The sequence below is a fragment of the Podarcis vaucheri genome, assembly GCF_965113315.1.
Source record: "Podarcis vaucheri genome assembly, chromosome: 4".
NCBI classification, from domain to species: domain Eukaryota; kingdom Metazoa; phylum Chordata; class Lepidosauria; order Squamata; family Lacertidae; genus Podarcis; species Podarcis vaucheri.
Genome location: NC_138762.1, coordinates 30,825,560 through 30,848,945, shown reverse-complemented (window position 1 = coordinate 30,848,945; position 23,386 = coordinate 30,825,560). Strand labels below are relative to the sequence as shown.

General features: G+C 41.2%; 1 protein-coding gene across 4 annotated transcripts in view; it reads left to right on the top strand.

Annotated features, from left to right (window-relative positions):
• Positions 1 to 23,386, top strand: part of DCLK1 (doublecortin like kinase 1) — a 200,260-nt gene that overhangs the window by 160,351 nt on the left and 16,523 nt on the right. For all 4 annotated transcript variants that reach the window (XM_082221572.1, XM_082221571.1, XM_082221573.1 and 1 more), the window contains 7 exons: positions 685 to 804; positions 7,837 to 7,983; positions 13,348 to 13,481; positions 13,976 to 14,053; positions 14,610 to 14,706; positions 16,047 to 16,127; positions 17,455 to 17,568. In XM_082221572.1, coding sequence (XP_082077698.1) covers positions 685 to 804; positions 7,837 to 7,983; positions 13,348 to 13,481; positions 13,976 to 14,053; positions 14,610 to 14,706; positions 16,047 to 16,127; positions 17,455 to 17,568 — 771 coding nt within the window. The remainder of the gene's footprint in view (positions 1 to 684; positions 805 to 7,836; positions 7,984 to 13,347; positions 13,482 to 13,975; positions 14,054 to 14,609; positions 14,707 to 16,046; positions 16,128 to 17,454; positions 17,569 to 23,386) is intronic.

The following is a 23,386-nucleotide window of genomic DNA, read 5'->3' as shown; positions in this document are numbered from 1 at the left end:
GTTTTACTTTCATGTATTTATTTACTTTTGCCTCTTTTAAAATTGAAATTGTCGATGCTTACAACCAAATAAGCTCCCCAACAAATGAGCAAACACAGTACAAATAACAATAATCTATATAAAAATAATAATAAATGTGTTTTCTTTTATATTTATTGTGGGTGGCATCCAACTAATGCCCTGTCATTGTAAGGATTTCCACTTGGTCAGTGAAACTTCCCCCCTCTATGGATCCTGCCGATGGTTGTCCTATCCTGTCCGAGGGACCCCCAGAACAGATTTAGGGGTGTGCAAAGGGACAAGACATAGCAAGAAAACAGACAGAAAAACTTAGTTTCAAAATTGGTAAATGTTTCTAAATTATTTGTATAGAAACATAAGGTGACTTGGAGCAATCAGCCCAGATGTCCTTTGTGCTTGGTTTCATGGTGGGTAGTGGGGAAGTGAACAAAGGCTTTTGGTAACCCTTTCTATGTGAGGGAGTGTGGCCTAACTAAGTCTGGAAGGACTGCTTACTCTATGGTCTTAACCCCTTCATGCATTAAGTTGAGCTAAGCATTCTGGTTTTATAAGGCTGATATTTATCCCACACATTCTGCATGAAACACAATGTGGGGAACTGAAGCAGATGGATAGATTTCTTCCATTGTCTTTCTACATGTGGTTTTTTTTGTTTTGTGGCAGGAGCATATGATCCAGAATGAAGTGGCCATTTTAAGAAGGGTCAAGCATCCCAATATTGTTCTTCTGATTGAGGAAATGGATATGCCCACTGAGCTGTACCTTGTCATGGAGCTTGTAAAGGTATGTATATATATATATGAGAGAAGGATCACCTGCTATTTCCCAGATTACCAACCATTCACTAGGCTTCAAATTAAAGAACTGGATAGCTGCTGATGCACAGATTTACATGAGCTAGGAAGGGTCTATGCCTTTATTTACCCCCTGGACACAGCAGCTGTTAAAGGGAAGAATCTATAGAAGGGTTTAGCCCTGTAGAGACAGGCAGGCAGAATGAAGGAATGAACTAGAGGTAAGTAGGTGCTCTCTGGACAGCAAGGTAGTGTTTTGGTTTTTGTCTTGATTGCTATTCTGTTCTAAGGTTTTTGAAATATATACATAGTTTTCACTGTATAAACATGATAAACCAGGTTTCCAACTTTGCTACTTCTGGTGGATTTGTGAGTTAGCCTTACTTGCAGGATATATGCCACAGATAGATAGGGCTATCCAAGCGTGGTGATCAGATTCTGATAGGGATCAGTGAGTGAATCCCTGCTTCCATATTATTGATTGATCTGGATGGGGTGGGGTGGAAGAACAGAGAGCTAACCCACTTCTTATGGACATGCATGGGGAAATCATATGGAACTTCTTTCCCCTGGCTTTAAAAGGGGTTTAGACCATTTATGGAGAGTAAGGCTATTAGTGGCTATCCGTCATGATGGATATGAAGAACCTGCATGTTCAAAAGCAGTAAGCTAATCAATATTAGTTGCAGGGCAGCATTGACAGGAGAAGTCTGTGGCCTTCATGCTCTGATTATGGATTTCATAGAGACATCTGCTCAGCTCCTGAAATTTGTGATCTGTAGAGGAGGCCCTCTGGATGTAGCCCTTTGTGTGGTAACGTGACACATGGCCTCCTCTGTGGTGGAATCTGACTAGTGCAGCACCTTCCCTTTGGAGGTGTGTCAACCAGTCTTGTTACTGAGCTTTGGTCACTAATTCAAGATACACCATTTCACTCAGGCTTTTGGGTGACATGGATGTATGGTTGGGTCATCTGAATTGTTCTTATTGTTTGCTCCACCGACATGAGGTCTATAAGCTCTTGGTCTTATTATGTTTAGTGGATAATGATCTTGTGGATATCATTTTTTATTTTTAGGTGTTATATATATTGTGTCGCCCTGTGGTCCTGATGGGATGAATACATGAGTCAAATAAATAAATACAGCGAGAAACAAGTTGCTGAGTTAGATAGATCTTAGGTCTGATTTGGGGCTGTTCTCAAGAGATCTCTGGTTCATCAAGCCCAGGATTGTCAACTGGGAGCAAAGTGTCTCATAAGAGCTATGCTCTTCTGGAGAGATACTAAAGATCTAGCTGAACCAGAATCCTGTTTTCACAGTGACCCAGCAGATGCTTATGGGAAGCCCACAAGCAGGACATGAGTGCATTAACCCCTTCCCATTGTTGCTCCCCAGTGACTGGTATTTAGAGTCATGGATCCTCTGATCCTGGAGGTAGTATACAGCCATCATGATCAGTAGCCAACAGTAGACAAATTTATGGAGCATAAGGTTAATCCCCTTTTAAAGCAGTCTACGTTGGTTACAAGAACCTGGGGATAATGAATTCCATAGTTTAACCGTGCACCTTCTGAAGATGTGGTTCCTTTGTATTCTCACATTCCCACTCTTGATCTTCATTGGATGACCCTGAATTACGCAGGGATCTTTCCCGAACTTGCTACCCAAGGCTGTAAATGCCAGGGGTTTTGCCTGCAAAGTTCTCCCACTTACCTGCTATGGAAAAAGCTGGATTCGTAACTGAATAATTTGTGTGAGGTTAGGTGTAGCAGGTTTTCATAGCTGCAAACGAAACTGAAATTTCTCCATGTAATAGGATCTTTGCTACAATAAGATATTGTGTAATCGCAAACTGTGTGTGACAAGTTCATTCTAAATAAGGTGTGACACCTTCTCTTATTCATTAAGTTTGACAGTTGAACAAACCTTGCTGTGATTTATTCTCTAAGTACTGAAGCAAGCGCATTTGGGAAGATGTGATCTGTTGATTCAACAACGGCTGGCCTTATCCCTTGCACAGCATGCCCTTTACAATTGTGTAACCATCTGCTGTGGATTGGCTTTTGAAGACCCAAGTTTAAATCAAGTTCACAGATGGGAAAGATATTTGGGAGGAAAAGGCTTGATGTGGTGGAGTGCCAGTTTCTGGCTACTACCATTTTGCATTAATTGGCAGCTACAAGTTTGATATAAGTGGTGGCTGCTGCTGCATACACGTTTTCATTTCATGGCAGGCACGTCACTCGCTGCTGCGTAAAAGGCCTTGAGTGTGAGGAAAGCACTTCATAAATACAAATAAAAGCATGTTGCAAGCAGCGCTTGTGGAAAGGAGAAAGGACGTGGTCGCTGGCGAGCTGCCATTGCACATAGTGAGACCAAATTATTATTCAAGCCCAGCACTGGTTTAGCTATTTTAACAAGCATGATTTATTATAGGGTTTCCTCCTGCTGTTCAAGGATCTAATTTCAATTTCACATGAGAAAAGGAATGTTACAGCATTTATGTTGCTAGCTAGTAAATAAATAATTGGTTACTGTACTTTGGGATTTCAGTGCCTTATGTTCATAGGTGATAAGGGTAGACTTTTCCTTCTTTTTTTCTTTTAAAAAATACATTCAGATGCTTCTGTTTGTCTTGATTCCAGGAAAATGCAGAAGGGGGGGGTTGGCTGATAAAACATTAAGGATCCTGGGTCGATCTTCTACAGTGCCTTGACTGCAGCAGGCGACCTGTTATGTCAGTTAGTAAAGCAGAAATTGGCATGATCCCTTACGTGAAGGAAAAGGTGGAATTCTGTGCTGTCCAAGAAAGTTGACTGTAAAGTTAATTATTTAAGGTCTTTATCCAAAAGGGGGATGGTGGCCCATTCAGTTTAAACATTACATATTTGCATTTCATTCATGTACTTGCAAAACCTGAGATATTTTGCATGTGTTCAAAATAAATGTTCTTTCCTCCACACACAAAATCCTCCCTCCTCTTTGAAGAGTTACTCTTGGGGAAATTATTGTTGCTAGTGAGGGGCAAAGCCCATTCTATGAGTCACTCTCTTGGAGCATGAGGGTCTCCTGAGTGGGTGGACTTTTGCTTTCCAGCTACAGATGTAACTTGAAGGACTGTTTGAGAGCAAGCTGCTTTGGCAGGGGACAAATCACCATGGCGACGCCACATGCCCCAAAGGTTATCCATAGTGTTAACCATTTGCCCCGACCAACATTATTCCTTAGGAACCCTAAGGAAATCTATCATGTACTGACACCTGGACTGCACAATGTGTGCAGAATTGAAATGGGGCCCTCCTTCAGGCGCACTGTACAAATCTTAAATTCTGCTTACAACCATACAAGCAGGGCTGTCCTCAAATTCTTCCAATTCTTGCCACAGTTTTCCCCAGACACCTGCTCCCTTTTTTTGGCCAAGTGCATAAAGCTGAATTCACGCAAGTTAAATGCATGAAAGTTGCGAGTCAACTGTATTTCGTAATGGACATCAGACGAAAACCAAAGAGCAACTATGATCATTAGGTTCCATGACAGTCTCTCTTTCCTTGCTAACTTGCCACTGAGTTTGGGTTATCTGAGGCCAGAATAGAAAGTGGTGAGGGGTTTAAATTTCCCACCATCAATAAAGTTTGCTCTTGAGCCAACTTGCCCAGTATTTTCTACTGCAAGTAGCAGTGACGCTCTAAATAAGGCCTTAGAGTGATAGGTATATTTTTATTGGGGTTTGAACATGTGGCCATTTGGATACAAAGTGTGTGCTGTTCCACTTCCCTGTGGTACTTCATGACAGCTGATAATCAAATGATGGTAGTTTTATTATAAAATAAATGTTAGTCATTTTTCACAGAATTTTCTTCAAACGAAGAAATAATCTGTAAAAAAATATGTGTTCATGAGGTTGTTGTGAGTTTTTTAAAAGCAGTTTTGGGGAGTTTTGGTGAAATCATTTGTATATGATATCGCTTTGTTGTGAAACACCCACAAGATGTATCTTATTTGATAGGATCTTTTATTTATCTCATAAATAAGATGGAATGAAACCATTAAAGGGCTGGTAACTTAAGATTGTAAGTGTTGATTAAAAATTGGGTTTTGGTCTAGATTTCCAGCATTAAATAAGACCTGTTTTAAAACAACTCAACATTCTTGTTTTAGGAAAGAGTTTAACACCATAGCTCCCTGAACTACTATTACTATTCCTTTGTTTTAATCTTTCCTCAAGTGCAGAAGTGAAAATGTATTTTCCTTCTGTAAGCTGACACAACTCAGTCCCTTTATTTATTACTTTGGCAGAGAGCCATCCCCACAGCTCTGCAAATAGGAAGAGAACCGGCGGAAGTGCTATGAACACCTATCTTGGTTAACTGCAGGCAGCTATCCAGACTTTCCTCTGCATACAAACAGCAGATATGCATGTTTTCCAAGGCAGAGGCAGGATTTTGTTGTTTGGGGGGTAGGGAGAGAAAGGAGAAGGCCAGTGGGGGGGTACTTAGACTGTGATGCACACCATGGATTAAACCAGGATATTAATGTAGATGTGCCTCAAAGGAACAAAAAATGCATTCTAAATTTGTACAGCCCGTATGGAATATGACAAGGGTCTAATTTACCTACTATATGCCTGTCATGAAATGAAGCCTTTTCGTGCCCAATAAGGGGGCCTCTGTCTTCCCCACTACAAGCTTGTTTCATAGTATTCTCTCTCTTGAGGGAGTTCTAGGAAATGTAGTGCTGTGAGGCTGCTAATGACCTCTGCTGGAGTATTCTCAACAGCCTCACAAAACTACAATTCCCAGGGTTCTCTGGGTAAACCACAGCAGTTAAATCAATATAAAACAAATATAGATATGTAATGGGAATAGAAATGTTAAAAGCAGGACATGGGAATAGGTGGACTCAAAACCTGATCCAGTGAAGCTTTTCTTACATTCATAAACAATCTAGAGTTAGGGGAGAGCAGGTTTGCTGATGATACTAAATTGTTCAGGATCATTAAAGCAAAAACAGATTGCAAAAAGCTCTAAAAGGACCTCTGCAAAGTGAGTGAATTAGTAGTAAAATGGCAAATGCAATTCAGTGTAAGTGTAAAGTGATGCATGTTAGGGTGAAAACTCTTCATTTCACATTTTTGTCATACCCTCCAAAGGTAAAAGCTGGGATGCCATCTTTTGGAATGCCATCTTCCTGTTTTCTTTTTTCTCACAAGAGGATGGTGGCCATTTTGGGCATCCTAATTTCATGCGATTTTGCACCATGATTTCTACCCGGAAAGCCGCTTTTGGGGGCTTGGTGCCCCAAAATGTGCATTTTGGGGCACCACGTGAGATTGTAGCTCTGAAAAATCACAAGATCACGGTGCCCCCAAATGGCTTCTGTCCTCTTGCAAGAAAAAAACGGATGTCTTGGTTTTTCTGGGGCACTTGCAAGGTGTTATATATGTTCAGGTGGTATGGACTGTCAGTGATTGAGCAGGGATAAGGCTTTGGGGTTGTAGTAAAGATGTCAGCCCAGTGTGTGTCAGCTGTGAAAATGTTGCGGAAAGATTCATGCTAGGGATCATTAGGAAAGGAGCTGAAATTAAAAATGCAGATATCATAATGCCCTTCTACAAAATCTGTAGTGCAACCACAATTTGGAATACAGTGCAAGTTCTGGGCACCACTTCTTAAGAAAAATATTATAGAGATGGAAAAGGTTCAGAAAACCAATTTGAGGTTTTAACTTTTTAAAAAAATAAAATAAAATAAAAAATTGTGAACGAACTAAATTAAGGGGGAATCCTGATTATCAAGGAGGGTGAACTAGGGGTGTGTCTCCCTGGCATCTAGTTTTCTGTGTGCAGTAGAGCACTTAGTCCAATGATCTCCCCCACCTGGAGTCCTGAAGTGGTCAAGTGCAGGAGCAGCTGAAGCACATGATTGTCAGAGACCAGGTTGAGGAATACAGCTCTGATGAGGAATGGTGGGACCCTCCCCTTCCCCCTCCCCCTGCTCCTGACCAGAATTCTGAAGCTGCCCAGGAGCAGTGGAGCAGCATAGATTTGGAAGAGTGGTTTTTGTCTGAAGACAAAAGTTGGGATGAACTGGGAGGGTGAACAGCAAAGTGAAGAAGAACTGGAAAAGAGAGAGCTAACAGACTCTCTCTCGCTGGAAAGTGTCCAAGGTCACACAGAGCAGATAACGTGGCTACACAAAAAGCAGGGTGGTTGCGAGATCAGGTTGCAAGATGGAAGTGACTAATAATAATAATAAATTTTATTTATACGCTGCCCTCCCTGGCCAGAGCTGGGCTCAGGGTGGCTAACACCAGTAAAATTACAGTAAAAATATAATGGGGGGGGATCAATTTAAAATGCAGGTTAAAATGCAGCCTCATTTTAAAAGTAGCTCTCTCTTGCAGGCCCTATGGAAAGATGTCAAGTCCCGCAGGGCCCTAGTCTCTTGTGACAGTGCATTCCACCAAGTCGGGGCCAGTACTGAAAAGGCCCTGGCCCTAGTTGAGACCAATCTAACCACCTTGCGACTTGGAACCTCCAAAATGTTGTCATTTGTGGACCTTAAGGTCCTCCGTGGGGCATACCAGTAGGTACATGGGTCCTAGGCCACATAAGGCTTTAAAGGTCAAAACTAGGGGGAAAGTGGATGGAATCCTTAATTGGGAACACCTTCCTTCCGAGAATGGATGTGTTATGTTCTGCTGCAATCATTAAAGACTCTTTAAATGATAAGGGACTCTTTTCGCTTTGTCCTGCTTATCTACGGCCAAAGGGGGGGAGGTAGCTGAGTCCCATGATCCTGACAATGATCTACTGCTACAGTCAGACTGAATTCTTCCATCATGTTCAGCCTGATAGACAAAATTTCCACCACAGATATTAGACCTATCTTTTTATATGGGTCCTCTGTTCTGTTCTCAAAGAATATGATTATGCTTTTCATTACAGTATGTTTCTGGAATCTCAGTCCTCTCTGTTTTTAGTGGAATGGTGTTCAAACATGACAATTATTTTATTCCAGGGCGGAGACCTTTTTGATGCCATTACTTCCACAAACAAATATACAGAACGGGACGCTAGTGGGATGCTGTACAATCTGGCCAGTGCCATTAAATATCTTCATAGCTTGAACATTGTCCACAGGGATATCAAACCTGAGAATCTGCTGGTAAGTTTAACCTTTGGTATGTTCTGGAGATTTCTGTTCATATGGCTGATGTTGGTAGCCTGCCTCACAGCTTCAATGAAATACGTATCTCTAGATAAAAATGCCCACCCTAAGAAGCATTTCAAGTCTAGCAAATATTGCACTGTCTACAGAAGATTCATGCTTTACTTGTGGAACACAAATGGTTTACTTCTATTTTAGAGATAAAGGGATTGGGCTATATGCAATATTTCAAGGATCATGCTGTTGGAGAATTGAGCTTCTGAATCTGTCAAGTAGTCCAACAAACATTGTTAATATTATTTCTAAAGACAAACCTTTGAAATGTTATGATGCTCCAGTGCTGTTCTCTCTATGACTCCAAAAGAGGTTTTATCTTGACTTTGAATTACATGAAAAGCCACAGTGTCTTGTCTACCTTTTATGTTGTGGGTGCTATGTTTCATACTGTTTAATCATTTGCAACTCATCTACTGCTTTGGTAGCCTTGGTACTGCCTCCAGTTGGTCCATTGTACCTCAGAACCCACACAAACAAGCCCATTTCTTATTCCCCAACCATCAGCTATGCTCTGAACCCAAGTATACCAGGCTGCAAACCAACTTCATCTTGCTTCTACCAGATTTGTCTATCCTCTACCCTCATACCAAAAGCTATGGTAGGACCTTCCTGCAAACTAGAACCCTTTGGTGAGGAGACCTGAGAAAAGTATTGCTGCTTCTATAGAATCTGTGAGTTGCATCCAGTTGTGTCCCAGTCTGCTGATCTTTGATCCAGCAGAGTCGTCTTCAGGAGAAAGGGAGAATTGCCAGGGTTTGCTGTTTCACCCTTCCCTTTGAAGCCCCTTGCACCCACCCACTCCAATCTGCTCTAGGGTTCTGTGAGTTGTTTGGAGGTTCCTATTCCCTTCACAGAGTTTCAGTTGCCAAAGTTTGCCACAAAGAGGGATTGATTTCTAAACCACTCTGAGAACTCTAGCTCTGGGAGAGGAATAGGAGTTCACAGCACATTAAAAGTACAGTGTGACAATTATCTTATGTATAATTTTGCTGCCTCTGCCTTTCTTGTTTACCCGGGCTAATAGGAAAGTGTGTAACTGTTTAGGAAAGAGGCTGAGAGCCAAATCAAATGTGTGGGTGGCAGATCTTTATGCACAGCTCTGTCCTGATTGTGTAGGGCCCAGCATAATAGTGTTGGGTCCAACGTTAACAACAAATGGAACCCAACCATCCACTCACCCTGCTAGCCTGTTCCTTGTGAATAATTGCAGTTAGGCTCAGTTGCACTGTGGAACTAATATTTCTCTCTCTCTCTCTCTCTCTCTCTCTCACACACACACACACACACACACCACTTTTCAACAATGCAGTGTATTCTTTGCCATATCGAAGTCTGAATGTTAGTATTGGTGCACTGCTGTGTATGTAAGCTAGTGCAATCACATGTCAAGTTTCATTAGACTCTTGTTTCTGAGAACGCCAGAGATGGTCTCATGGGGAAACGCTTACAATGCTTTTGTATTCAAACTTTTCTCAAGTTTGACAGCAGTAGACTGAAGTTCTCCCTCACCCTCTTGGTTGTTTTCCCTCTTAAAATAGCATTGACTGACCTACCACGAGCAATTATGCTGGGTATTTTTTTTATAACAATGTTTTCGTGTATTTTGCAGTCCAGAGCACTCACAATAGTCCTGCGCTATTGTGCACATTCCACACTGATTACTAGTCAATACATTTTCCTACTAAGACAATTGCACTCAAAGGACATGTCTGTGTATGTTGCTTCCATCAGTTTAAACTGCACAAAAGCACATGGGAGTTTGTTGAGATGTGATTATTTCTAAGCAGCTATCACTGGCAAGATTGCCTTTGCAGCTTCAATATGCCTGGGGCATATTGTTCTTAGTATTGCATACCAAATGCTAGTATGCTTTTTTGCACTAACTGAATTGTGCTATCCAGATGCAATATGGATACTAGCTAAAATAATATCCGTGGCCACACGCTAGTCCTAAGCACATTGCATAGAAATTGGGTACACTGATTTAAGACTTAACTTCCATAGAAGTTCTCTTAGGATCACACATTTAGATATCTACATCTAGATATAGGACTAGTTCACACATATGTCCATGAAATCTCATCCCAAGCCTTTACTTCATACAAAAAATGTGTACTATATTAATAGTAACACCTTGATCTTTGGCCTGGCGGTGTGTCCCCTCCCATTTCACTGAATTGGGGTAGGTACAAACATGGGCAAAATGGTTGGCAAAATTGTTAATCATAGAATCATAGAGTTGGAAGAGACCACAAGGGCCATCGAGTCCAACCCCCTGCCAAGCAGGAAACACCTGTTGGCTGCGCGTTCTGTCCTTGGGACCATCAGTTTGGCTTAGATGAAGCTAAGCTGTTTTTCTGACTGGGTTTTGGGGGAAATAGCTTAATCTGAGCTAATCCACACCAGTTCGGTCCTATTGCAATTGACAGAATAAACACCCCAAGATGGTATTGCTTCTCAAACATTGCTCTCACACTCTCCAGCTTGTTGCTTTACATCTAGGTCACATCACTCCCCAAATCTCTAGTTTAAACTCTGCCTTTTCTGCTTAGGAAGGTGGCATCACCCATTTAACATCTTAGACTGAGCCCCTTAATCCTTCTTAATGGCAAATTACCTAGGTCATCACCTCACCAGGAGGCTAGCCTGGCCTTTAAAGGTAAAGGGACCCCTGACCATTAGGTCCAGTCGTGACCGACTCTGGGGTTGTGGCGCTTATCTTGCTTTATTGGCCAAGGGAGCCGGCGTACATGTGGCCAGCATGATTAAGCTGCTTCTGGCGAACCAGAGCAGCGCACGGAAATGCTGTTTACCTTCCCACTGGAGTGGTACCTATTTATCTACTTGCACTTTGAGGTGCATTCGAGCTGCTAGGTTGACAGGAGCAGGGACCGAGCAATGGGAGCTCACCCCATCGCGGGAATTCGAACCACTGACCTTCTGATCGGCAAGCCATAGGCTCTGTGGTTTAACCCACAGCGCCACCCGCATCCCGTTTAGCCTATTCTAACACTTGGTGGATCCAGGGGTTAGAAGGGTCTGGCACCCATCTTAACACCCCAAAATCATAACAACATAATGCCTGAACATCTTGCTCGCGCATAATATGGATGATTTTGATTTGGATGAAGGCAGAGGTTGACACATGTGGGTGTAAAAGGGTTACTAAATTATGGCCACACCTCTTTTGCTGATTTTACCATGCATGGTATTCATATCCCATTCCAATACATGTGCTATTAATCAACTGGCTCTTTTACCATTTTAGCAAGCCAAGCTAAAAGCCTTAGTCATATGAAAAGGCCGTAATACTTCACCTCTACATTCCCTTCATCTGGAAGGCATGCCTTTTCCATTTTAATTGGAGCATTTTTTCATAATTGCTCCTATTTAACATGATTATTTTGTCAAATCATGGGATAGCTTTATAGCCATATAATAAGCCCAGGAGAACAACTTCTCTGACTGTTGCCATCTGCAGTGATCACAAGAGCAGCTTAGGAAATATGGACAGTCTTTAGAGTAATGGGATACATATGTTAGCACACAATTATGTGTGGCTGGATTCAATTAGTGTTGTACAATTACACAGTTTTATTGCTTAGTTAAAACAGTGAAAGCACTACATAGTGGGTAATTTGCACTAATCCACATCTCTTTAATTGCCCTTCAGGGCTTAAAGGAAAATAGAACTTGTAAAGAGCTTACTTTCTTAGTAAGATGAGCTTTAAATGATCATCTACATTCTTTGCTCTTCGCAGGGCAGACAATTAAAATATTACCGCTTTACATTGAAGCCTTATTTTTGTCTTTAATCTTACTTACCAGGGCAGAGAGAGCATGTCCCCATGCCCACCACTTGTTTACTTGTTTTCAGAAATGGACTGAAGGGTTGGGTTTTAAAAAAGAAAATAAACCCTTACTTGTAAAAAGCTCCAGGGAGAGGTTATGTATATATATTAAAAAATGCATCTCTGGATTATTTTTTTTAGTTAAAAAAAATCCTGGTGAAATGATAAATTGGTTCTTTTAAAAGACATTCAACAAACTTAATGTTTTAAGTGCCTGAACACTTTGCAAAATAACTTCCCCTGCCCTGTTCCACACTAGAAACAATGAAAAAATATGCCTGGAGTTGTTTATTAAAAATAAATGTTGTATTCTGCCTAGTGTAAATTCAGACACTGAGGTAGCTCTGCATTCTATGTCCTAGTCACAAAGTCTTTACAAAACCTAATGCACAATCCCTAATTAAAAATGTCATTGAAAAATAATTTATTGCTGCCACTTCAGCAAACACTTTCTTAAAGATTCATAAACCAGATGTGCCTAGCAACTCGCATTTTTAATCATAGAGCAATTCCATTTTTAAATATCCTCCTTCCCTACCCATATTCATTCTGGCTTTGTCACAGCCAGTGTGTGCTGAAAATTTCTGTTTGCTGCTCCTTTTCAAAGACAAAATTCCGGTTTCATGAGCTCACTGAAACCCAGTTGAAGGGGGGGAATAGGCCTCTGAATGCAAAACATATTCTCAAAATATGTGTTTGATGCTACGGTGTGTTTCTATTGACGTGCAATTTACGTGTAGTTTGCATTTCTCTTGTAATAGGCTTTGGTGGCTGCCTAGCTCACAATTTAAAGGGTAAAGAAGTGTTGTAGAGAATCTGAGATAGGAGGCAATTTTATTAATAAAAACAAATTCCCTCTGTGGTCAATGGCCACTGAAATGTAGAATAATGGATCTGGAGGTGCCTAATGGCATGAAGTCCAATACTCAGCCAAAAGCAGATATCCTTAAGTAGTAGGGAGAAACCTGCTTGGCCTATACTTCATTCTCAGCCATGGACAATTTCTGATAGAAAAGTGATGACCAAGCTGGAAGTGACCTTCAAAGATCCTTCTGCCTCATAGAGTGAACTAAACTATCCTATCTGTTCTTATTAAATTAATTTTAATTATGAATACTGGAGGACTATACCACCTGCATGGCAATAGATTGTCTCTATAGCAACTCCAGCAACCTGTCTTACATCCCTACAGTAAGGATACTGTGCAGTTTGTTCAGTTTAAAGCTTCTGGCTACTGTTTCATGTTTATTAAGTGCAAGCTAAGTTCACCCCAACCCCTTTATCACTCTCTGTTCACCTCTGGCTCTAGCCTCCCCACATCTGCTGTGTTCAGGCATGCTTGGGGATGGGGGCCTTCACTGCCACAAGCACAATGGAATAGAAGATTGACTGTTAAGGGAAAGGGAGATTCCTGCTAGAGGGAACACACTAAATCAGAAGAGTGTTTGTTTAGGTTTATGAGCACCAAGATGGAAGCAAGTCACTGAAGCTGGGAGATTTTGGACTGGCCACTATCGTTGACGGACCTCTTTACACCGTCTGTGGAACACCTACTTATGTAGCTCCAGAAATCATTGCAGAAACTGGGTAAGATGGTTTGTAACACATTTGGTATGGACAATTAAATGTATTAGTAATTTGTAAATTAAATCTTGAGAAGAACATCTTGAGAAGATTAGGTCCAAGGCAACAATCAAACATTTATCAAGTTTCTAAGGTAGTATTAATGATAGTTGCTGCTTACTGCTGTTTACAATCTCTCTTCCTTCATTTTATATCCTGTTTCAGTTAGTGCCTGGTGTGCAGAGCGACTGTCATCTAGTGAAAAAGATCCATATTCTTCTCGTGAATAGTGGATGTCCATTTGAATATAAATCACACTGTATTTGAATTTTAATATTTTAGATTTAATTCTTGCACTTCACTTTCTAAAATGCCATGTACAATATAGCTATTACTAAGACAACGGCGTGTAATTTAATGATGGTCTTTGCCATGGTATCATTTTCTCTTTGCTTTTATTTTGCACTATTGATCACACATTCTTTATAATATTAATCATAATCTCTTGTCACTTGTAGATATGGCCTGAAGGTGGACATCTGGGCAGCTGGTGTGATTACTTACATCCTGCTGTGTGGTTTTCCTCCATTCCGTGGGTATGGTCAATGTTGTTCTATTCCCCTTTTAACAATGCACTTCTGTGCTATTGGAAACCCAAATGTTTTTTCTCTCCGAGTATAATGCTCATTGCTCTCCCCGTCCTTCTCCTCCCCTGCTGTGTGAGGCAATGTAATTTACCTAAACAGTATCATGATACGTGAGATGATGATATCATAGGTTTATTTTTATTTATGCAATTCATTGCTGGTAAAAAACAAACAAGATAAAAATGATGTTCTTCCCAGAATTTAAATATTATGCTGTGCCCTTTTAGAATGGTATAAAATGTATATCAAATATATGTTTACTAAAAGTAGAAGTGCAGAGCCTTGCAATTTTCAGATATAGTCTGATGAATTAACAAAGGCAACTGTTTCTTAGGAGCTTTCTTTCTTTCACATTTTGAATACATGCTGTTTGGTAGACTCTGCAAAATGGGAGAAACACATTTTTCCTCAAGCACTGGGCTTTAAGAGCAGAGTCTTGCTGTTTCATGTATTTATCTTTTTCCATGTGGTGGAAACTTAACACTTTTGTTTCCTTACTGTGTAGAAGTGGAGAAGATCAGGAGGTCCTTTTTGATCAGATTTTGATGGGACAAGTAGACTTTCCATCTCCCTACTGGGATAATGTTTCTGACTCTGCAAAGGTAAATTGTGCTGCTTTGCTTTTTTTATATCTTACTGACAGCCTTCTTTACAAGCCTTCTCAAGGAGCCTATTGTAAAGTTTCAACTGGTGCAGATCAAAAAGTTTTAACTAGTCCAGATGAAGATGCTAACCCAATGTGCTGCAGAAAGTAATGAAAAATAAAACTGCCAATATCATTATGCTGTTTTGCGTGTTCAGACCCAGAGACCTCCCCCCTAAATAAATTCACACATGACACAAATTTTAGTTTTGGTTTTTGGTAGAATTTAGGCCACAACTTTATTGATTACAGAAGGTGAGTGGTTGCATAGGCTCTGGTTCGACTAGTTCCCTGCACTCTTGCAGGCAGCGCTGACCCAGGGCACCAGCATAGGTCAGCCAAGGGTGAACACCTGGGAAGGTGAAAAGCCGGGTACAGACACTGTTCACCACCCAGATGCCCCCCTGGACTCAGGCACGGGCACAACCCCCTCTCAGGGGTTGACCAAACCATCGAGTCCCTGGATTCCTTTAAAGGAATACCCTTCACATAGGGATGGCGAGAGCATTCTCCCATCCCTATCACCTGAACCAGAGCCTATCCGCAACTTACAAGTTGTGACGATTTGCTACGCGGCAGGCGAAACCCAAATGGCAACAGCCAATCAGCCAAGTGGGGAAATTCCTGCCGTGCCCCTGTCCCAATGACAGACAACACACGACGGCAAAGGAAGGTCAAAGCACAATGGCCTAAAAATAGGGAGAGGTGGGCGGGTGTTCCGAATGCATGAACCGAAAGAGGAAGCTCTGGGTCACGTGCATGGGTATATATAGGTCCTGCAATCCATTTGGACTGCGCTCCATTGGTCAAATTGAACCCAACATCGAGGGACCTACCAATCGGGTGTTGTGGCTGACCAATCTTACCCACCCACAACACAGGGGGTCAGTCTCCAGGTCTCACCGCAACACGTGCCCTCTTTTAGGGAGGACACAATATACAAATCTATGGTGCAGCCGCATTTGGAATACTGTGTACACCTCACCTCAAAAAGGGTATCGTAGACTTGGAAAACATTCAGAAAAGGCCAACCAAAATGATTGAGGGAAAAGACTGACTCCCCTATGAAGAAAGGTTTCAGTATTTGCAATGTTTTAGTTTAGAGAAAAGGCAAGTGAGAGGTAACATGATAGTAGTTTATAGCATTATGCATGGCATGGAGAAAATTTCCTCCCCTGTCTCCTAGCATTAGAACCCAAGCACACCCAACAAAGCTGAACATTGAAATATATAGGACAGGTAAAAGGAGTTCTTCTTCATACAGCATATAGTTAAACTATGGAACTTTCCATTTCACAGGAACTTATTACTATGATGCTACAGGTAGAGATTGACCAGCGATTTTCGGCTTTGCAAGTCCTTGAACACCCATGGGTTAATGTAAGTAAATCTAAAGGCTAACAGCTTTATTTTAACATTGCTATCTTTTTTTTAAAAAAAAAATATCATTTGCTTGTGAAGTCTTTTGAATTGCTGTTTTAGAAATATGACACATGCCACAAGTAGCTGCCAACCTAGCAGTTCGAAAGCACACCAGTGCAGGTAGATAAATAGGTACCGCTGCGGCAGGAAGGTAAACGGTGTTTCTATGCCCTCTGGTTTCCGTCACGGTGTTCTGTTGTGCCAGGAGCGGTTTAGTCATGCTGGCTACATAACGCGGAAAGCTGTCTGTGGCCAAACGCCAGCTCCCTCGGCCTGAAAGCGAGAAGTGTGCTGCAATCCCATTGTCGCCTTTGACTAGACTTAACCATCCAGGGGCCCTTTACCTTTCACTTTAGACCTAGGGTTTTATACAACAAAGTTGTCCCGTTAGCACAAGGACCTCCCCTCCCTCTTTCCCCCCTTGCCCCCCCAAACCATTCCCCCCCAAAAAAAAACTAGAGATGTGCTTTATGACCCTTAACCGGTTCAGTACATCAGTACGCTATTGTTTAGCATTGGACACACACACTTCTTCGGATTACAAAACAGGATGTTACTCCTATGTTGCAGAAATACTGGCGCAAAGCTTTAAGTATCAAGATGCTGGTCAGTTGTTGATGTACATATGTCCAAAATACCTGAAAGAGTGGGGCAAATCTATTTTAAAGGGCTTTTTTAAAGACTTCAGCCATTATTTATGAGAATATGAGTCTATGTTTCATACAGCACATTGAGGGGGAAGGATGAATATTACTGACTTGTGGATGACCAAAAAAATACAACCCATTTGTAAGAGTGACTGTGGCAATCCACCATGAGCAATCTGTCTTTGTATCCTGTTTATTAATTACACATACCCTGAAATTATTCTTTTTGGGGGATTCTCCAGAACTATTTTAATAGCGCATGGAAGTACCCAGCAAGTTGGTTTTTAAGGCCTTATTCCTAAGCCAACTCTAGTCTATGTAGGCTGTTACTGTGTCAACTTCAGGCATGTTGAATTAGCCAACTGGGTAATTCGTGAATACCGTACAAAACTAGAATGGTGTAACAATTGGCAACCTTCAGCACATAACTTCATGATATTAGAAAGTTAGTCAGCTGCCTCCAAGCACTTTTAGATCTTGTAAATTGCAGATTCCCAAATAAAACAGTTAAAACTAATAGGTCCTAATAATTAATATATTGTTAAAAACAATATGGTAGTGGTCTAGAAAATGTCTCCTGAATTGTCCTTCAACTCCTCAAAGATCATAATTCGAAAATGCTTCTTTTTGCTTTGCAGGATGATGGCCTTCCAGAGAATGAGCATCAGTTGTCTGTAGCTGGAAAGATCAAAAAGCATTTCAACACAGGCCCCAAACCCAACAGCACAGCTGCTGGAGTTTCCGTTATAGCAGTAAGCATCTGCAATACAATGCTTAACTTTTCTCCCTCAGCGTCTGTATATTGGGTCTGTGCTGAGGAGATGGCACCCAAACTCAGCAGATAGTTATGCCTTTAATGCAGTATAAAACAAAGCTTCAATTATCCCATCTTCTTCCAATTTCTTCATCTTGAGACCCATATCATCACCCAAGGATATTAGGCAGCACACACTATCCTATATATTTCTGAAAATCAATCCCTTAATGGAGAAAATCCAATGTGCATTCACAAATGTGGCATTTAAGCTTGTGATCATTTACTTTAAAATTGTTTCATGGATTGGACTGTTATAATACTTACCTGTAGCAAGAGCAAAAAATCCCGATTCGAAGCAGGAATTCCTTACACCAAGCACATAGAAATCATTAAGTGTCAAGAAATACAACTGCTTCTGGAGTAGCAATTTTTGCCTACACCAACTGGCACTGAAATACTGCACGGATTAGCAATATGCAGCCCACTGCATTGGCTCCTAACACCCTACATGCTGTGGCATGTATACAGCTGATCCATGGAGCATTCTATGTGCATGAATGGCAGCCGTGCAATGTCCCCACCCCCACAACTCAAGATACTGATAGTGGAATGCCTAATACGGTCTTAGGACTAGGCCCTAATTTTTCCATCACAGTCTGATAGAATTATAGGAGCATTTTAATAACCTAAACGAATCTCTCATTTTTTTAAAGACACCCAAGAGAAGAAACTTCCATTTTCATTATAAGATACAAATCTATGTGCCCATAGATTTTATTCAGTGTACATATCACTCTTTGGACACAAGCTGGCTAGCTGCTTCCCTCCAGACAGGAATCAAACTGGCTGGAGATTTAAACAGAACTCCGTACAAAGCTTCTGGTGGAGCACATGGTTTTTTGTTTTGGTTTTTTGCAATTCTCTGCAGAAGCCCTGTTAAAATCTCAGTTGCACATAATAGCACAGTTGAAAATGTACCAGGCTTCCTCGCTTCCTCTTCTTTCAACCATAAATACAGAAAGGCCAACAGTAGCTAACAGGGTTATCATTTATCCATTTCCCACAAACATGCACAGAAGTCATTGGGTTTCCCTAAATTAATATCACTGAGCAGTCACTGGGTTTGTTTGTTTTTTAACATGCCCATCTTCTTTCTTTACGTCTGCTTGTGCTTTTTAAGCTTCCTTTCATAAATGTGCCTACTAATCATGCTCCAGAAAGAGCCATCAGAATGATGCATCGAACATAATAACCATTGACCATACAAGATTAATTGGCATTTGTTCCCAGCTTGGATAAAGTGCAGATGGAGCCCCTTTTCGTGTAGCTCTCCCACTTTCACGGTTTTGGGGAGTTTTTTTGGCTTGGCCCTTTTGGGGGGGATTTTAAGTCGGCATGAATTAAATTCAGCTCGTTTGGCTCAGCCCATCTTTTCTGGACGCTTGCTCCAGAGTTATTTGGTTTTGCAAGTGTTTGTCCCTCCCCTCATCGTCTCCCACCCCACCAATGATTTTATTTCTTTAGCTGTTAGAATTGAATAAATAATCCCTACCTCAAAAATGGAAGGTAATCTTTCCCTCATGCTTTCCTTAGGTTTGGTCACTGTTTTTATTCATCTCATTGGCTAAAAATACAGTCAGCATTTGCTTTTTTTAAATGTTCCATTAAAACCAAAGCGACAGTAGCTGTTTCCCACAACTAAAACATCCCATTATGTGCATTCGTCATATGAAATATCAGGTATGTTCTCAACTGCCCAGCTGAAAACCTTTTCAATTGGGCTGCCAGCACGCTTGTCCATGAGAAGCACTTGCTCAGGTCCTCTACACGGGGGATTTCATAGCTTTTCAAAAGCTCTTTCAAAATGCTTTGCCAGCTCCTTTTTCACCCATCCTTTGCCGCCTTTATTATGCTTATGTTTATTTTTTGTTTAATTTGCACCAATTGCACTGGAAACTGATTGCTTTAAGTAGTTTTGATATTTTAATTGAGGAAAGACACTGCAATGCAGCTTCTCACCAAAAAGCGAAAATGGCATAGAAATAGAATGACATGCGGATCTTTGTTTTGGTTTTTAGCACTATATTGTTTGAATATTGGCACCCTGTCTGTTTAGTACTGGAGATTGGCGTTTTCCTGCTAGTAATTCACCACTGTGATTTATCATGAATGTGCACACAAGCCCTGCCACTTCATCTAACTTTTCCAAAAACGCAGAGAACAAATTTTCACCATGCATATATAAATGTGTGCTTGTTTGCTTCTTTAAAAATATTTATGATTCCCCCTGTAATAGTAGACCTCTAAAGAATTTGCAACAAAATAAAATATGGAATAACACACACCATAAATAAAACAGTAGAGTGTTAAAAGTGACCTGGTACAATCAACATTCCAGAAATGCTTGCAGAAATAAGAAAGGTTTTCACAGCACACTGTGTGCTTTGCCTCTTCTGGCAAGGTATTTCATAATATAGGGGGTCCTTCATGGAATGCTCTCTTCTGAATATAGAGAGATTTGATTTCTGTGGTGTGAGGCACCTCTAAAAGCTAACAGGCAAGATAATGCTAATAAACCCACATGTTCCAGTGCACAGTCTCAGCAGCAATAAAATCAGAGTTGCCTGCAACTCAAAAGTTAGTCCCATTGAGGTCACCTTTCCTCCTAGGAAACTAAGTGCTGGCATGCTGCCTAAATCCAGTTTTTGTAAGGCCAGCTACTCAAATTAAAATGCAGATAGGCTTTAAATCAATTATAAGATAGCATTTGGTATAATTCTTAACTCAGATACTCTACAAGTGCCAGAATTTAGTGTTAAGAAATCTTAAGTTAATTGACTCCCTTTTTTGTTAAAATAGTTTGAACGTACAGTAAACATGAGTGGATGAATACAGCATGCAAATGCTTACAAGGTTTGTGTACGTGTGTGTCCAATTTAGCCTTACAGGCATTGGCTTCAAGGAAGCATACAGGAAGTGGTGATGTCCCAGACTTAGATGGCTTTTAAATGGGGAAACCAGGAAGGTTTGTGAAGCTCAGTAGCAACTGAATATGATTACAGGGAAGGGCTGTAGCTTACATTGGATCATCCTTGTGCACTGGATGCATATGTAGCACAGAACCCACCTCTGTTCTTATTGAAAGGAGGGCACCTCTTGAAGCCAGTTGAGGCTGGTCCAGCCATTTCTTCTTATCATGCAGTCGAGAGTGTGGCCCAGGCTGTTGGATTCAAGAGTTGCCCTTGGAGAGCTCAGCAAGGAGGCAGGTGATGGAGACAAAACTAGAATTAGTAGGACTTGATATTGGCTTTGGCACCTCCTACTGTTGGTCTTCCTGTCTTCAACCCTATCAGTCCCAATGAGCATCAGCCAACACTGCTTGAAGTGAACCAGAATGAATAAGCTAGAAGTGAACAGGTGTTCACAATGAAGGATATTAATTACAGTGTTTAAATCTGCCTTTCCTTGTGGCTTTAGTAAAGACACATTTTGATCATGCCTCTCAATTCCCCCTCGAAGAACAAGAAGCATTTTGCCCAGTGAGGGTTACTCATTGAAAATGAAAGGTAACTGACATTTCTTGCAAAGTGGTAATAGTCACGTATCTCTTGTACCCATACGCCAGGGTTAATGAACCAGGGGGCATCCAGATGTAACTGGATTACAACTCCCATCACCCCTGATCAATGGCTGGGGCTGGTGGGAGTTGGAGTCCGGCAAACTCTGAAGGGCCACAGGTTCCCAGTCTTTACCATTTGCCATTTGAAACATTGAAAGAAAAAAAAGGGTGATGAACTCTGATGATAACTTGTGGTGTTAATATGTAGGGCACTTAGCTTTTTCATGCAAATAAATGTTTGGTATCAGTGGTAGTTTTGCAATGCATTTTTAAATGATGCTGCACTTTTGTCTGCTTCTGTAAGTTGTGTTGAATTGGTTTTACTGTAGTGTTTTCCTAATTTGGTGTGTTGTAGCCAGCCCTGTTATCATATGATGAAGGTCTGGTTAGAAAATCTCCTATAAATGAAATATGTTGCCAAATAGTGTCTTTCAGACCTGAGAAGTATGAATTTTATACAAGAGGCCTGCAGCCACGGCAGTGCTAATCTTTTGTTATTGATAGCTTTACATAAAACAAACATATAGTATTCTCTCTGCGGGTTGTAGTTGTGATTTTATAGTTACACAAGAGAGTAAGCTATGTCAATGAATGCTCCTTTCTTCTCTATGTTGTTTACCCTCCTAAGCCTGAAAAATGCTTTTAAAAATACAAGTAATTGCTTCAGGACTATAAATAGGCTTTCTATCAACTTGTCACTGTTTTCTTTGAGTGTTTCAAACTAGTGGCTTCACTGCTGCCTGCCAGAGTCTCCGTTCACTGAGGAGAGCCGACAATTATGGCTTAACTGAATACAGATGTCTTGAAGAAGTTGTGGTAAAATGGTGTTGCCCCACAGATTTGACTAGCAACACTTTTCCATTTGCAAATTAATACACACAAGTGATTTTTAATTTTTAAATAGATAAACACACAATTTAATGTACTGGCCAAGTATAATTCAATTTGAGTTAAAGTTATGAGTGCTAACATGTTGAGTCATGTGTGTTTGTGTGGAGACACAATTGTGTGTGTGTGTGTTGTCATCCTTGAGTAAGCAGAAGAAAACAGGCTAATGATAACATTCTGCTTAGTTTAACGAAGCTCCTAGGTTTAGCCCTGGAAGCAAATCTCAGCTTGAGGTTTGCAGGAAGCATATAGCGGTGCTGAGGGAGAAAGGTGAAAGTAGGATGAAAAAAATGGCGTCCTGCCTGGAAAATTACTCTGATTGCAAACTGATTCAGTAAAATTGGAAGTATGAGGGGATTAGGGCTTCAAATGTATTACCAGGAACACCAAATAAAATGTAAATGCCATTTTGACAGTGGCTAATTGGAAAGGCCGAACTCTCTGCAGAGCATGAGCTGCAAACTGATGAATTTGTCTTTCCATACTTAAGTTGCATCATGCTACTATGAACCACCCCTCTCAAAAAAAAACCCTGCTGTTTGACTAAGACTGCAATCCTTAGTCAAACAACAGGTTTTTGCCAGGGTGGTGTAGTGGTTAAGAGCGGTAGACTTGTAATCTGGTGAACCAGGTTCGCGTCTCCGCTCCTCCACATGCACCTGCTGGGTGACCTTGGGCCAGTCACACTTCTTTGAAGTCTCTCAGCCCCACTCACCTCACAGAGTGTTTGTTGTTGGGCAGGAAGGGAAAGGAGATTGTTAGCCACTTTAAGACTCCTTCAGGTAGTGATAAAGCAGGATATCAAATCCAAACTCCTCTTCCTCTGCACACTTATTTGAACTTGGGGGTATTTCCTTCTCAGTAAAGATACACAAGCTTGCTCCATAGGACCTACTACATTAGACATACTTAAATCCCATTGCAAAAGCCCCTGGTGGAAACACTGAGGAAGTTCTGCCAGTTCTAGGCCCAGAGATGCCAAGAATTGGAAGCCCTAGGAACCATACCTTGTACTTCAGCTAGCCACAAATTTCCAGCCTGACCTGAAATGATTAGAGGATTAGGGAAAGCCAATGGACAGGGTGGGCCTAGTCACCTCCAGGAGCCTCCTCAGAGAACCCTTCAACCTGTTTCCACATGTGGTGGCTCGCCACACAAGGCAACAGTGCAAAGATCCAAGAATTCTTAGTCCATGTCGTTCAGCATCCTCTTCTCACTGTGGTCAACCAGAAGCCCATGGGAAGCCCACAAGCAGAACCTAAGGGCAAACAGCTGTGATTTCTAGCACTGATATTGAGAGAACTGC